Source organism: Micrasema longulum, unplaced genomic scaffold (assembly GCF_059751315.1).
Source record: "Micrasema longulum isolate JH-2025_06_02 unplaced genomic scaffold, ASM5975131v1 h1tg002546l, whole genome shotgun sequence".
Lineage (NCBI taxonomy): Eukaryota > Metazoa > Arthropoda > Insecta > Trichoptera > Brachycentridae > Micrasema > Micrasema longulum.
Genome location: NW_028279685.1, coordinates 1 through 14822, shown reverse-complemented (window position 1 = coordinate 14822; position 14822 = coordinate 1). Strand labels below are relative to the sequence as shown.

At 34.3% G+C, this 14822-nt stretch overlaps 1 protein-coding gene across 2 annotated transcripts; it reads right to left on the bottom strand.

The window, feature by feature from the left end:
- Positions 1 to 209: 209 nt before the first annotated feature.
- Positions 210 to 10815, bottom strand: LOC148271984 (uncharacterized). 2 transcript variants are annotated; one of them, XM_088240649.1, is made up of 3 exons: positions 10726 to 10815; positions 4815 to 6239; positions 210 to 2496 (listed from the first exon to the last, which is right to left on the bottom strand). In XM_088240649.1, the coding sequence occupies exons 2-3, from the start codon at positions 6202 to 6204 to the stop codon at positions 749 to 751; spliced, it is 3138 nt and encodes a 1045-aa protein (XP_088096775.1). In that variant the 5' UTR covers positions 6205 to 6239; positions 10726 to 10815; the 3' UTR covers positions 210 to 748. The 2 variants fall into 2 exon arrangements, with proteins under 2 accessions (XP_088096775.1, XP_088096776.1); XM_088240650.1 differs by lacking the exon at positions 10726 to 10815 and having other exon boundaries at positions 2015 to 2492.
- Positions 10816 to 14822: the final 4007 nt, after the last annotated feature.

The following is a 14822-nucleotide window of genomic DNA, read 5'->3' as shown; positions in this document are numbered from 1 at the left end:
GGTCTATGAGTTGTTTATTGTCTGGAAAATCATCAACCAATAGAAATTCGAATTGAGCTGTTAAAACAATCACAAAAAGTTCACTCTTTTGTGTGACAATATTTTGGTTGATGATGCCAGTTACAAAAAAATGTAAATAGTTTACTCACTGTGACTTTCCTTCTTGAATGCATTTATTAACTCTATAATAAGTTTACTAAAGTTGGTTATTTTGTATTTTGTTTATTTCAACTTATTTTTAACTCTGTGCACGAACAGAATAGAAACGTCAGGACACTATGACATGCAAATGATACTGTAATTCTAACAGATAATGTAAAAGGAGATTGACGAATAAAATTAATATAATCTATAAACACGAGGACTATAAATAAATGTGTCCAAAACTAAGCACACCTATGTCTGTAAGCAAAATAGTGATAACTTTGCGTCTAAAAATGGGAATGGAGGAAATAGAAAATCAGCATCAATATAAATATGCGGGATGCGGGATGCGGGCTCGATGGGTTCAGTGGGATCGCTCTAAGAAGTTAAAATAGAGATGGCACGGAAAATGTGTGAAAGTTAAAATTGCCATCACGATAGCCGCCAACATCCGACCGACACCGCGGAGAGGCGCGGCAAGAAGAATCAAATTAATTTGGCTTAAACAGGCACAGTTTAAAAAGCGATAGTGAGTTTGTGAGCATCTTAACTTATTTGAAAATAAATGGCCAAGACTAAAAAATAATCTGTATTACAATGAATATCAAGGGTTGAGTACGATATTCATTTTTACCAATTTCACAATAAAAACTTTCTCGCCGATGTGATTTAAAGAATGACGAATTAAATATTTTTTTTTGGAAAACGCGTTACCACAATCTGAACATGAAAATGGTTTCTCGCCGGTATGAGTTAACATGTGTCTCTTTAAAGAACTTTTAAAAGAACATTTATATTGGCACTCTGAGCATGAGAATGGTTTTTCACGTGAATGAGTTAACATGTGCGATTTCAAAGTACCTTTTTGAGAACATTTGAATTGGCACACTGAACATGAGAACGGTTTCTCACCAGTATGAGTTAACATGTGAGATTTCAACCGATCACTTCGTGAACATTTATATTGGCACACTGAGCATGAGAATGGTTTCTCATTGGTATGAGTTAAAATGTGTGATTTTAAATGACTTTTATGTGAAAAACTAAATTGGCACGTGGAACATGAGAATGGTTTCTCACCAGTATGAGTTAACATGTGTGATTTTAAAAATTCCTTTCTTGAACATTTAAATTGGCACTCTAAGCACGAGAATGGTTTTTCACCAGTATGAGTAAACATGTGTAATTTTAAACTATAACTAAGAGAACATTTAAATTGACACTCTGAGCATGAGAATGGTTTCTCACCGGTATGAGTTGACTTGTGAGATTTTAACGTATCTTTTCGTGAACATTTAAATTGGCACTCTGAGCATGAGAATGGTTTCTCACCGGTATGAGTTAACATGTGAGATTTCAGTCTTCCGCTTCGTGAACATTTATATGGGCACACTGAGCATGAGAATGGTTTCTCATGGGTATGAGTTAAAATGTGTGATTTTAAATGACTTTTATGTGAAAAACTAAATTGGCACGTGGAACATGAGAATGGTTTCTCACCGGTATGAGTTAGCATGTGTGATTTTAAAGAACCCTTTTGCGAACATTTAAATTTGCACTCTGAGCAGAAGAACGGTTTCTCACCGGTATGAGTTACCATGTGTTTCTTTAAAACACTTTTAATAGAACATTTATATTGGCACTCTGAGCATGAGAATGATTTTTCGCATGTATGAGTTAACATGTGCGATTTTAAAGTACCTTTATGAGAACGTTTAAATTGGCACCCTGAACATGAGAAGGGTTTCTCACCGGTATGAGTTAACATGTGTCTCTTTAAAGAAATTTTATGAGAACATTTATATTGGCACTCTGAGCATGAGAATGGTTTTTCAGATGTATGAGTTAACATGTGTGATTTTAAAGAATCTTTTTGCGAACATTTAAATTGACACTCTGAGCAGAAGAACGGTTTTTCCCCTGTATGAGTTAACATATGTCTCTTTAAGGAACTTTTAATAAAACATTTATATTGGCACTCTGAGCATGAGAATGGTTTTTCACATGTATGAGTTAACATTTGTGATTTTAAAGTACCTTTGTGAGAACGTTTAAATTGGCACCCTGAACATGAAAACGGTTTCTCACCGGTATGAGTTAACATGTGTCTTTTTAAAGAACTTTTATGAGAACATTTATATTGGCACTTTGAGCACGAGAATGGTTTTTCGTAAGTATGAGTTAGCATGTGTGATTTTAAAGAACCCTTTTGCGAACATTTAAATTGGCACTCCGAGCAGGAGAACGGTTTCTCACCGGTATGAGTTAACATGTGCGATGTCATTCCACTCTTCCTTGGACATTTATATTGACACTCTGAACATGCAAAATATTTTATTTTTGCTTGTCTACCTGAAACAAAAACAAGAATAATATAATGTAATTCTGATAATAAACTAACGAAAAAAAGGGTAAATTGTAATTTGAAATAATATAACTACGTATTTAGTTTGTGTAAACGAATTGAACATGCGGACCGGTTTAAGAACACGGCTGTTCTTTCATCAAAGCTCAAAAATTAACTAACACAAAATATTTCCGAATGACAGGTAGATACCTAAAATAAACCTGTTAACATGTTTTACGTCCTGGCTACAAATTCTCAAAAAAATAATGTAAAGTGTAGGTAGTATCTACCTAGGCAGTATAAATTTTCATGATATTTTAAATTATCAAATATTTATGGCAAACAACAATGATGTTCTGAAATTAGTCAGAATATTTAATTAAATATTTTAAGTAAATTTACTTTGGTGATTTTCTACAAAGTAAATACACAGTTATATTATTTAACGTGGAAAGTCAGAAAGTTAGTGTTTCAAACAATAATTTTGAATTTCATTATTTTTTAAATTGAAAACTGGTATTTCTAACATTTATTTACTTGATATATATTACAACAAAGGTGAAGAACAATTGAAAAAAGGAAATATGGAAGTCTAAGCATTTGAAAGGCTTATGATCTGCCATCGGTTGGTTGAAGTAGCCACTTTGTATACCGTTTTTCCTTTTCTTTATTTTCTCCATCTCATTTGTAATATGTCAATCTTTATATATATCCCTAAGGGCTTAAATCCCGTACTTGTTTACGAGAATTTGGACAAACTCAAAATATCGTCGATAATATCGAGGCTGGAAAAGAAAAACTTACCGAGCGACTTGTGCTAATTTTACGGAGGAGCCGACTAAAGTTTTTTTATTAATAAATATATAGCAATCGCACAAAATAAGAAGTATGTATGAGATCTTTTATTAATTAAAAAAAAAATCGGCTTTAGTAAATCTTGTTCAAAAACCGACGAAAGATCACGTGCATTAGCCTCGCCGGCAGTTCACGGCGTTCGAAAGCGCAACCGGCGTGTGGACGCCGGACGCCGTGACCGGCACTCCGCCAGCGCCCTTCGATATGTGTTGAAAAACCAGCAACACGACATAGATCTCCACAGCGACCGATAACCCCCCTCTATACGCTTGCCGTGAACATTCGCCAACGCTTAGTAAGTCAAAACCACGGCAGTGACTTTCACAAACTGCCATTGTTGTAATATTTTCGATAAATGGCTCGAATAATACACTTCCAAATTTATATAAATTATTACCGCGAATCCGTCTAATTTTGCCTGCTTTTTTACAATTATATTGATTTTCTCCAGAAAAATGTATGCTATGCTTTACTTTTTGATTTCTAAGAATGATCTAGGTAATTATTGAATGAGGTTACATTTGCAATTTCAGTCATATTTAAAAGCGATTCCAAGCAATTTAAAGTAAAGCAAAATTACCTCCATGTTCGTCCATGTTTGCCTGCAACCATTATTTGTTGAACTGTAGCTCATAGGGCATTCTTGTCTAACTACTACTTTATTGAATTATTAATTTAAGGGCAAATTTGTCGTTTGAACATATTGTCAATGGCTAACTAATAAAATATTCGTCTAAAAACAAGTAGGAAAATATACCCGCCGAACTCTATTTGTTTTCATAGAAGCAACTTATAGGCCTTAGGGTTGTCAAAATCTGGTTGATGACTTAATTATCCACAATAATGATTTAAAAAAATCTAAAATACCTAATGTGTGCAAAACCTTCAAAGTAGTTTGAATTTAATTTAAACTCATTATGAAAATAAGAAAGTGACAACCCTAACACATTTTTCCGTTTGACCAAATTGACAACCCAGAGGCTCAACTTATGCGGGTTTATTTGCCCATCGTCATAATTCATGACTTAAGTTACTGACAGCACATAATGTAAACAGGAAATAATCTGAAAACCTGTCTATATCATGCAACAAGAAAAACTTACCTTTGTCTTTGCCATCGAGCAGTATATTAAAAAACACAGAGTCGTAATTGGCCCGCAACAAATTACACGCGCACTTTGACAGGTTCTGACAAGCCGCTGAGTAAAGTTAGTGACTAAAGCTTCCGGGGAAAGTTAGTGACAAAAATCTACTTTCCTCCTTAATGTACCAAATTTACCGAAATCAAATGAAAAAATATTTTTTTAAAGGTTGAGCGCATATTAGACTCAGTGGGCAAAATATCCATTAAGGGCAAAATTGGACGGTTTCGCGGTATGCGATACGAGTGTAAGTCATCTGCGTACCATCATCCATAGTCCACAGGCATAATCTTAGAGTAAACAATGCGTAAAAAAGTATAACTTACTTGGGACAATTTCATTTTTACGAGAGTAATCTAAACATTCTTGTTTAATGTCAGGATACTCTAAATCCAGATCTGTGAAAATAATTGTATCACTGGTATTCCTAGGCCGGTCAGTACTGGTCCCTGGTTCAGCCTTCACGGTAGCAACACTTGGCTCCTCGCCGCTGCGGAGGCATAGCGCCCCCGCCCCCGGATGGAGAATATCTCCTTCTACATCGCGAGTCCCCGGTTCAGCCTTCACGGTAGCGACACCCGGCTCCTTACCGCTGTGGTGACATGGCGTCCCTGCTCCCGGATGAAGAACGTCCACATCACGAGACCCCGGTTCAGCCTTTAGGGTAAGGACACCTGGCTCCTTGCCGCTGCGGAGACATGGCGCTCCCACCCACGGATAGAGAATATATCCGTCCACATCGCGAGTTCCCGGTTCAGCCTTCACGGTAGCAACACCCGGTCCCTTGCCGCTACGGGAGTATGGCGCCTCCGCCCCCGGATGGAGAATATCTCCTTCCACATCGCGAGTCTCCGGTTCAGCCTTCACGGTAGCAACACCCGGCCCCTTGCCGCTACGGGAGTATGGCGCCTCCGCCCCCGGATGGAGAATATCTCCTTCTACATCGCGAGTCCCCGGTTCAGCCTTCACGGTAGCGACACCCGGCTCCTTGCCGTTACGGGGGTATGGCGCCCCCGCCCCCGGATGGAGAATATCTCCTTCCACATCGCGAGTCTCCGGTTCAGCCTTCACGGTAGCAACACCTGGCCCCTTGCCGCTACGGGAGTATAACGCCTCCGCCCCTGGATGGAGAATATCTCCTTCTACATCGCGAGTCCCCGGTTCAGCCTTCACGGTAGCGACACCCGGCTCCTTGCCGCTACGGGGGTATGGCGCCCCCGCCCCCGGATGGAGAATATCTCCTTCTTCATCGCGAGTCCCCGGTTCAGCCTTCACGGTAGCAACACCCGGCTCCTTGCCGCTACGGGAGTGTGGCGCCTCCGCCCCCGGATGGAGAATATCTCCTTTCACATCGCGAGTCTCCGGTTCAGCCTTCACGGTAGCGACACCCGGCTCCTTACCGCTGTGGTGACATGGCGTCCCTGCTCCCGGATGAAGAACTTCCACATCACGAGACCCCGGTTCAGCCTTTAGGGTAAGGACACCTGGCTCCTTGCCGCTGCGGAGACATGGCGCTCCCACCCACGGATGGAGAATATATCCGTCCACATCGCGAGTTCCCGGTTCAGCCTTCACGATAGCGACACCCGGCTCCTCACCGCTGTGGGGACATGGCGCCCCTGCCCCCGGATGAAGAACTTCCACATCGCGAGACCCCGGTTCAGCCTTAATATTCATGGAAGCGATTTCCATTACGTTTCTTTTAAGTATCGGCATGGAGTAAATCTTTGAATAATCCGACTATAAATGTCCTGAAAATTATACAAATTATTTATATTAAAAATAAATTTACAAATTCCAAAAGCAAAAATTAAAGCAACGGTATGTTTTCAAATAATAAAATTACACATATGATGTAATGCGATGCTGAAAATAAAAAAGACGTAAGTATTTCAGTCCTCCGATGACACTTTTCTCACAATTTAAATTTAAATAAAAATGAAACTAGCGCAGGTTATTTGTATATTTGAAACAAAGGTAAGGAGGTAATACAGGAGTCTTTCCAGAAATTTTGAAGATATCTAAAGTTACTCCTATACACAAGAGTGGCTCTAAGTCATCCGTAGCCAACTATAGGTAAGGTAATTAATTAAATTGGTTTAAAACATATGTGTTCGATAGAAACCTGTCAGTGAAAATAAATGATATATTATCATATAAATTTAAATCAGTTAGTGGAGTACCTCAAGGCTCGCATCTTGGTCCAGTGTTGTTTTTAATATTTATAAATGATGTAATTGATATATTTGATAATGTACATGTACTCATATTTGCAGATGATATGAAAATATTCAAAGAGATAAAACACATTAACGATTGTAACATTTTGTCCCATAATTTGTCCAAATTAAACATCTGGTGCCAACAAAATAAATTACAACTCAATATAAGCAAATGTCAAGCTATGAGATTCTTTAAAATAAAATATCCGATTCTATTTAATTACATGTTAAATCAAATTAAAATTACTGATGTTTCTACCGTGAGCGATCTGGGTGTTTTGTTCGATTCAAAATTATTATTTAAAGAGCACATTATTAAAATATCTAACAAAGCTGTAAAATTATTAGGATTTGTACTTAGAACCGGAAAAGATTTTAATAATATAAACACATTAAAATATCTTTACACATCTCTTGTTAGAAGCCAACTAGATTATAATTCTCCAATATGGTCACCTTATCAAATCACTTTCTCAGATTCTATTGAGAGAATTCAGAATAAATTTCTTAGATATATTAATTTTAAGATGGGTTTTTCTACTAATCAATTAAATTATAACAAAATTTTAGACTCTCTTAAATTAACTAAATTGCAAGAACGAAGAACATCGACCGATCTTATGACTTTATATAAAATAATAAAACCAATGTTTGATACCCCTGATCTACTGAAATTGATTTCATTCTATGTACCACCTAGATTAAGCAGAACATCTACAATATTTTATTGTCAAAATTCTCGAACGGTAGCTCAATATAACTCACCTATTGTTAGATTACAGAATACCGGGAATGAATATGCATCACATTTTGATATATTTAGTTTATCTCTGCCTAACTTAAAAAATAAAGTGACCAACATATTTTTATCAAAAAGAGCAAATCATCTTCAGAAGATTGGGTTGGAATAGTTATAATTTGATTGATTAATGTATTTTGTTATTGTATAATTTCTTTAAAATATGTATGTATTTCAAGTAATTAATAATGTGTACAGTACGAGTATATTAATATTTCATATTCGATTTTTTTTATTTTTAATCTTTTTATTTCTAAGCACTCTTTATACCACATATATGTAAATGGCAGAAATGCCGTATATAAATAAATAAATAAATAGACCTGTAGCTGTACTTTCAGTGCCAGCTAAGGTATTAGAAATTTTAATAAGTAAAATAATTGCTTTTCGAGTCAAGCCATTTATAATAGATGAACAGCAAGGGTTCAGGAAAGGTCGCTCGGTTGAAACAAATTTAATGATATGTCCAGACTATATTACATCTGCATTAGATGCAGGACATCAGGTTGACTGTTCATACAACGACTTTGCCAAAGCCTTTGACACAGTCGATCATGATGTTATGTTTAAACAAGCTGAGTGAGATCGATTTCTCGGATGGAATGCTAAAATTAATTTCGGAGGTAGCTCGCCATTAATGGCGAGCTACCTCCGAAACCGAAATCAATACGTTTCACATGGCTTGTTTGCATCAAAAATGTTTAGTACTTACTCAGGTGTTCCCCAAGGATCCAACCTGGGCCCCTTGCTGTTCTTTATTTTTATCAATGATATTCAAAAAGTTGTAGTCAATTCGCGTTTTCTATTATTCGCGGATGACTTGAAGCTATTTTCGAGGGTTGAAACTTTGTATGATTTTTGTGCTATCCAGGCGGATATAATAAACGTATCTGAATGAGGAAGACGAAATAAATTATTATTCAATATTTCAAAATGCTCAGTAATGTATTTCACCAGGGCCTACAAAACGCTTTTTTCCGCTATAGAATGAATGACCAGAATCTTATGCGGACGAAGGCCAAAGATCTAGGTATCACTTTGGTGAGTTCCCTGACATTTCATGATCAGATCGAAACAGTTTGTAGTAGTTCGTTGAAGATGTTGGGATTCGTCTTGCGTATTGCCAGGGTTTTTAATAATACACGAGTACTGAGAATTTTTTATAACTCGTTGGTGCGAAGTAGACTCGAGAGTGGCTCGGTTATTTGAGGACCATGTGAGTTGAAGTACTCTCTTATGGTGGAGAGGGTTCGGAAGAAAAATCTTCGGTTTCTCTACACGAGGGAGTGCGGATATTATCCATGGCTTTATCCCACTGAGTTCCTCCAGGGTATGCTCGGTTACAGCAGTTTAAAACCAGAAGCAATGTGTATTTAACTACGCACTTCTTTCGATTGTTGCGCGGTATTATTGACAACCCTGAAATTGCGCGGAGCATTAGCTTTTATGTTCCGGATAATTACCTTAGACAACGTCAGAATAGACTGTTTTACATTCCAATATACAGGACCAACCTGCCAATGGTTTTGCCTGTTGGAAGGGCTATCTCTCTGTTGAACAATATTAATTTGGACATTGACATTTTTCACGTCTCTGAGGGAGTGTTTCGTTAGAAGATTCTCTTACTTTTTTAACATATTATTTTCTGGATATTATGTATAATTATGTGTTATTTTTATATATATTACACCTAATTTTACCTCATTATTTAATTTTTTTCTATATGTAAGAATAAATATATTCTATTTTGTAGTGGATTTAAAAAAAAGATAGAACTTTTGGTTAAAATTAAGTATAACTTTTTTAAAATTAACAACCTAAAGATTTCAAATGCGTTTGGGTAAGTTTTGCGAACGCGCCAGCTCTAGTTAATCGGCCAGTAAATAAATGTTTGTCGCAGGAGGCAAACTCAGCAGTTTACAATGGAGTCCTGATACCGACTTTTATCATGAGAGTGAGGTATGGAATTAGAAAAAAAAGGAAGTAAGCCGAATTCCACCCAAATACGATCTCCCAGGCGAATGTATGCTAAAACGATATATGGAAGGTGAACACATTGGTTTATTTATTATGTATACGGCTTTAGTCAATTACAACAGTTACACGAAGAAACATACGATTATATGCAAGAAACTGAACAAAAAGAACATAAAACTGTGTAGCAAAGAAACTGAACAAAAAGAACATAAAACAAACAAGGGCAATACAATAATGCCAAATAATATTCATGTTTACAAAATCTTAGATTTCGACTATGTCGAGATTCTTGCATTGTATAAGGCTGAGACAAGTATTATCGACTAAATCAAGATCCTTGCAATATTATGGAGCCAACGCTTGAACATGTAGAGCGAATGGATGGAAAAAAAACAGCTTAAGGGATTTACCATGCGAATGTATGTTGATGAATGAAGAAAATGAGGAAGGCCGAGAAAGACATGACCTTACTTTAAAAAGATGAACCATCTGTCATTGAAGTCAAAATTTAGACAATAGTTGATTATTTTTTTTAATTCACACTTTAGAATGGTATTATGTACGTGTGACGAGAATGGACGAAAAACGTAATCAAAAATCGACGTTGATTTACACATTGATTTAGTATAAAAAATAGTTATCCGTCAATCAACCAATAAAAGGCCGGCATTTGGGTCACGTGGCTGATAATCTGTCATTGCGGATTGTGACAGAAAAATCCCAAATCAGCTTGGTTTCATTACGCTAAGAATTGTTTTGCGCAAAAGTAAAAAAAATAGCCACAGACTACCTACTTCAGTACAAAAAAGTTATGCTTGCTCAAATTCAAACTCTACAAGACAAATCGACAGATGCCCGTCTTTGTTATTACACTACACATTTTTAGTTGGAAATTTTATTACTCAATGGGAGAAGTTGAAAAATTGATTTAGTTAGTGAATGTACGTAATCTAAAGGCTTATATTACCAAAATCCTTGCAGCCACAAAGCTCATGGAGAGATAAAATTCTACCAACGAAAATAATATTTTTTAAATTCAGCAAAAATTAAATTAATCAATCATGTTACTTTTCGATATGTGCAGTGGGATGTATTATGTAACTTTATTAAATTCTTGGATGCTTTTTTCTTGCGTTGAAACCTGGAAAACATTCGATGAACTTGACAGTTCTGACGAAAAGGTGGCAATTATGTGTTCGGTTTATTCGAAAAAAAAATAATAATGAGTGTATTTTTTACCGTGTTTTCTTTGTTCGGCACGGTAAATAGTACTTCTTCTACCGTGACCTCGGTGGTGACTTCAGAGACATCTTTGAATACACAGCCAAACTAGAATGACCATAAAATGGTTTCATTTTTGGGTTAACTCTGAAAGCTTATATTTTTGCCGCTATATCGGCAAATCACGAAATTTCAACTAGTCGAAGTAAGTGAGTGACCCCTTAATTAAAGATGAAAATAATCGACTAAGATTACTAATCGATGATTAGTAAGTAATTGAATGAATTGAATAATCGAATGAATAATAACATTTTTGTTTAATTTAATCATTCATTTCCGGTATAACATAGACAATAGACAGAAATTAATTCAGAGACAAACATTGTTTTTCGAGAGAAATATCCATGCTTTAGGAATAGGTAGGATACATTCTAAAAATACGTTATGTTATTTGTCAAAATATTTTATTTTTATTTTCTAAAATTTTTTATTATTTGTATTTTAGAAATTTTCTTTTACCAAAACTAATAATATTATATGAAAAAACAGAAGCCACGTTCTAACACGGATTTTATTTCAAGCAAGCCGGGACGCGATTACGACAAAAAACGTGTTTATTGTAAGTGTAACCGTAATAAAAAAGTAATAAAAAAATAAATTATAAAAACAAATTAATAATGATTTTCAAACAAATTGGAAAATGGAAATATGGTTAGTTAAAAAATAGCACCCCGTACTACGGATTAAAAAAGCAAGGCGTAAGTATAGCCTGTGAGCTCGCCAGATGACAGATGACAGTAAACATAACCATAGAAAAACATAGCAGTTGAGCTCTCAGAAGTAAAGCAACGTGAATGGAGCAATGCTTGAACTACATGTCAATAATATTCTAATAATAAATAATATTATTTGGCCATACGGAACTTTAAAGCACACCTTGGTTTAATTATTAATAGTATTTTATCGGTTAGGAGGTGGAAAAGCAAAAAAAAAAAACTAAGACGAACTATTAGCATAATTTGTATTTTGCCACGGGTCGATTAATATTTTTTATAGGTTATGAATGTTTTAATTTATAAAAGTAGATTGACGCTTCGTTAAAAGAATTTTAAGGCGTTGCCAAAACAAAAGTACTAGCTAGGTATTAGCTTAAGCACACAAAATGCATATTTTATTAAACATCATAGATCCGCTAGCGATTTTTGCACGTTTTATATTCATGGTATAAAGGTTAAATACAAAAACTAAAACTCTACCAATGTTGGTTATCTTCGATGACTAACTATTATTTAATAGTTTATCGGGACAAAAACATGTTTTCATACTTAGTTTTCTTTCAATAATGTATTAATATTGTAATAATGTATGTATTTTATTGAATAAAGACTCTTAAACTATGTAATAACAATTAAATTCTATGTTTTGTGAGTCTAATAAGTATATCCCGTTTAAAATTTGTGCGCTAATGTACGAATGACACACTTCTACTGTGATTGGTGATTTCCATGCCAAACAGGTTGGCCAACATTACAGTAGAGAATAGACAAAAATTTGATAAAAAGTACCTACCTTCTTATTTTCATTCCTTAACTACCAATCAATGACAATATTTTATTGTTGATTGTTAATAATTATTTGTATATTATTAAGATATTAATATCTTCATTGTTAATTACAAGAAATTAATTATTTCATAATGTCAAATGTTTTTACTTTACGATTAATTTAATAATTTAATGATAACATCTTTTTAAAGTAATTCAGGAGTAATCTGTCTTTATTTGTTTTAAAACAAATCTGAGTGATTAAGCATCCTTTAAAATTTAAATTATTTCATTATAATAAAAACGAAATCATATTTTGTTCGTTGAACCCTTTAAAAAAAGAGATTCATGGCGTAGCCGAAATATTGTAATAAAAACGAGGATGTTTTTGTCGAGTGACGTTAGCAGGCGCTACCCAGGGGCGACATTGTGACGGGAGAAATTATTTTAAAAAAGAGATTCATGGCGTAGCCGAAATATTGTAATAAAAACGAGGATGTTTTTGTTGAGTGACGTTAGCAGGCGCTACTCAGGGGCGACTTCGTGACGTGATGAAATTAATAATTTTAATATATTTTTTAATTTTACATATCGTAGCAGAGATACGAAATTGCGGGGTGTTTCGAAATTTAACCGTGTAGGTAGCCGCTTTGTAACAATATTATTTTTGTATTTGTATAATTCCTATTTTAAAATGTTTATGTATTTATCGCTTTTCTTTATTTTTTATTTTTAATCGCTATCCGTTTTTTAGATTATGTTCGTAACACTTACTTTTTTTTCAAGTATTCAATGTTATTTTTGCATTTTAATTAATATTGTTAATATAAAGCGTATTATTATTTATTCTTAATTTCTATACTGTTTTATTACAATCAATAAAAATGCTTATTTCTCTATGTATTTTTTTCTGTTATAGACAATCTATTGAAATAATACTCATAAAATTTCCATTGTCTGTTGATTTGATTTCCAATCTTCTTTTTTTTCGATGGTTAAAACTCTAGGAAATTCAAAGACAATAATAATTTTACTGTCATATATTGGCGAGCTCACACTTACATATTTCCACTTACCCCGAAACCATGATCCTTACTTTATGGTATTAAGAAATATTTACATGGATATACTTATGGCCTGTGGTTATAATTACTTGACATAACCTTATATTTATGTGTCAAACAAAGCATAAACATTAAAATATTTTAGTTTCATATTTTACTTTTTATTTTTTTTTTTATACCAACCATACTTAAAAATGTTCCTATCTTTTATTTCTTAAAATTGTATTTTTCAAAATATATGTTGTTTATATACCCATCTTCTTTTTTTATACCAACTTTACTTCTAAACACTGTTCTATCTTTTTTTGCTTTATATCGTATTTTTTTAATTTGTTAGAAAAATTTGCTTACCCAAAAAAATACATTTTATACTACTATGAAAATGTTGAAATAGCTAAACTTCAACAGTCTCGCGGCAAATGTTATCGTAAAAATATTTTTTTTTTGTTTATTTTCCCCATAATCTGTAGGCTATAGCACATCTTTTCCGCATTTAATTTCCTAAAAATTAGAAATCGAATCACCCTAATGAACATGCTTAAGTTATCGCAGTCAAGAGTCAACGCGTGAGTAATCTCTATGTCGACGCTCGTGTCGGTTTGTTTTTTTCTTTTCCGCGTAAATAAATACAGTTCATTGGCGAAAAATCGGCGTTTTCTATAAAAACATTACGATATATTGCATTTTCAGAATAGTAAAAAGTATCTAATACAAAAAGCCTTATCGGCGTGAAAAAAAAAAACATTTGTTTGGGTCACGCATGTAAAACTACAATCAGCCGTTATTGTGTTGATGTTTCAGATCAGATGACTTGATATCAATTTTATTATTATTAAGTACATAAATAAGCTAGAAGCAGACACATAAACAAACATCACTTTACTGTTGAATGATACATTTTATTATTTAATATACACCTTTACTTATACCTTTTACTTTATCCTTTATCAGTGCAGACATAACTACAAAAAAACAAAAGCATTTTATTCCAACTTTCACACACGTTTCCTAGTGCTCGCTACTTCATTACGAATTAGCAATGACTTGTTAGAATTAACTTCATTCATTCCATCGGTGTAAAGCTCGCCCATTGGTCCATTTGCGATAGTTGAATTTTACGCACGCCTATTTGTCTGTTTGGATTCGAGTGAATTCATTAGTTTAGAAATGACTTATTCATTCGCTTGGGACAGTTACTAATTCATTCGTTTTGCACAGTTACAGATTCGTTAATTTAGTTCAATTACTAATTCTTTCAAATGAATGACTGCATTCGTATTTTATTCTGATGAATTTAGTAATTGAATGCATTCGACTATTTTCATTAGAATGAATCATTGCTACCCTTAATTGCGATAAGGAAATTAAACGTCAAAATTTTCGCCAATGAAAAATTGTAATCGACCCGTGGCAAAATACAAATAATAAAAAAATAACGCCAATAGTAATTAAACCAAAATGTGCTTTAAATATCCTAATAATATTATTGATTATTACTTAAATCATT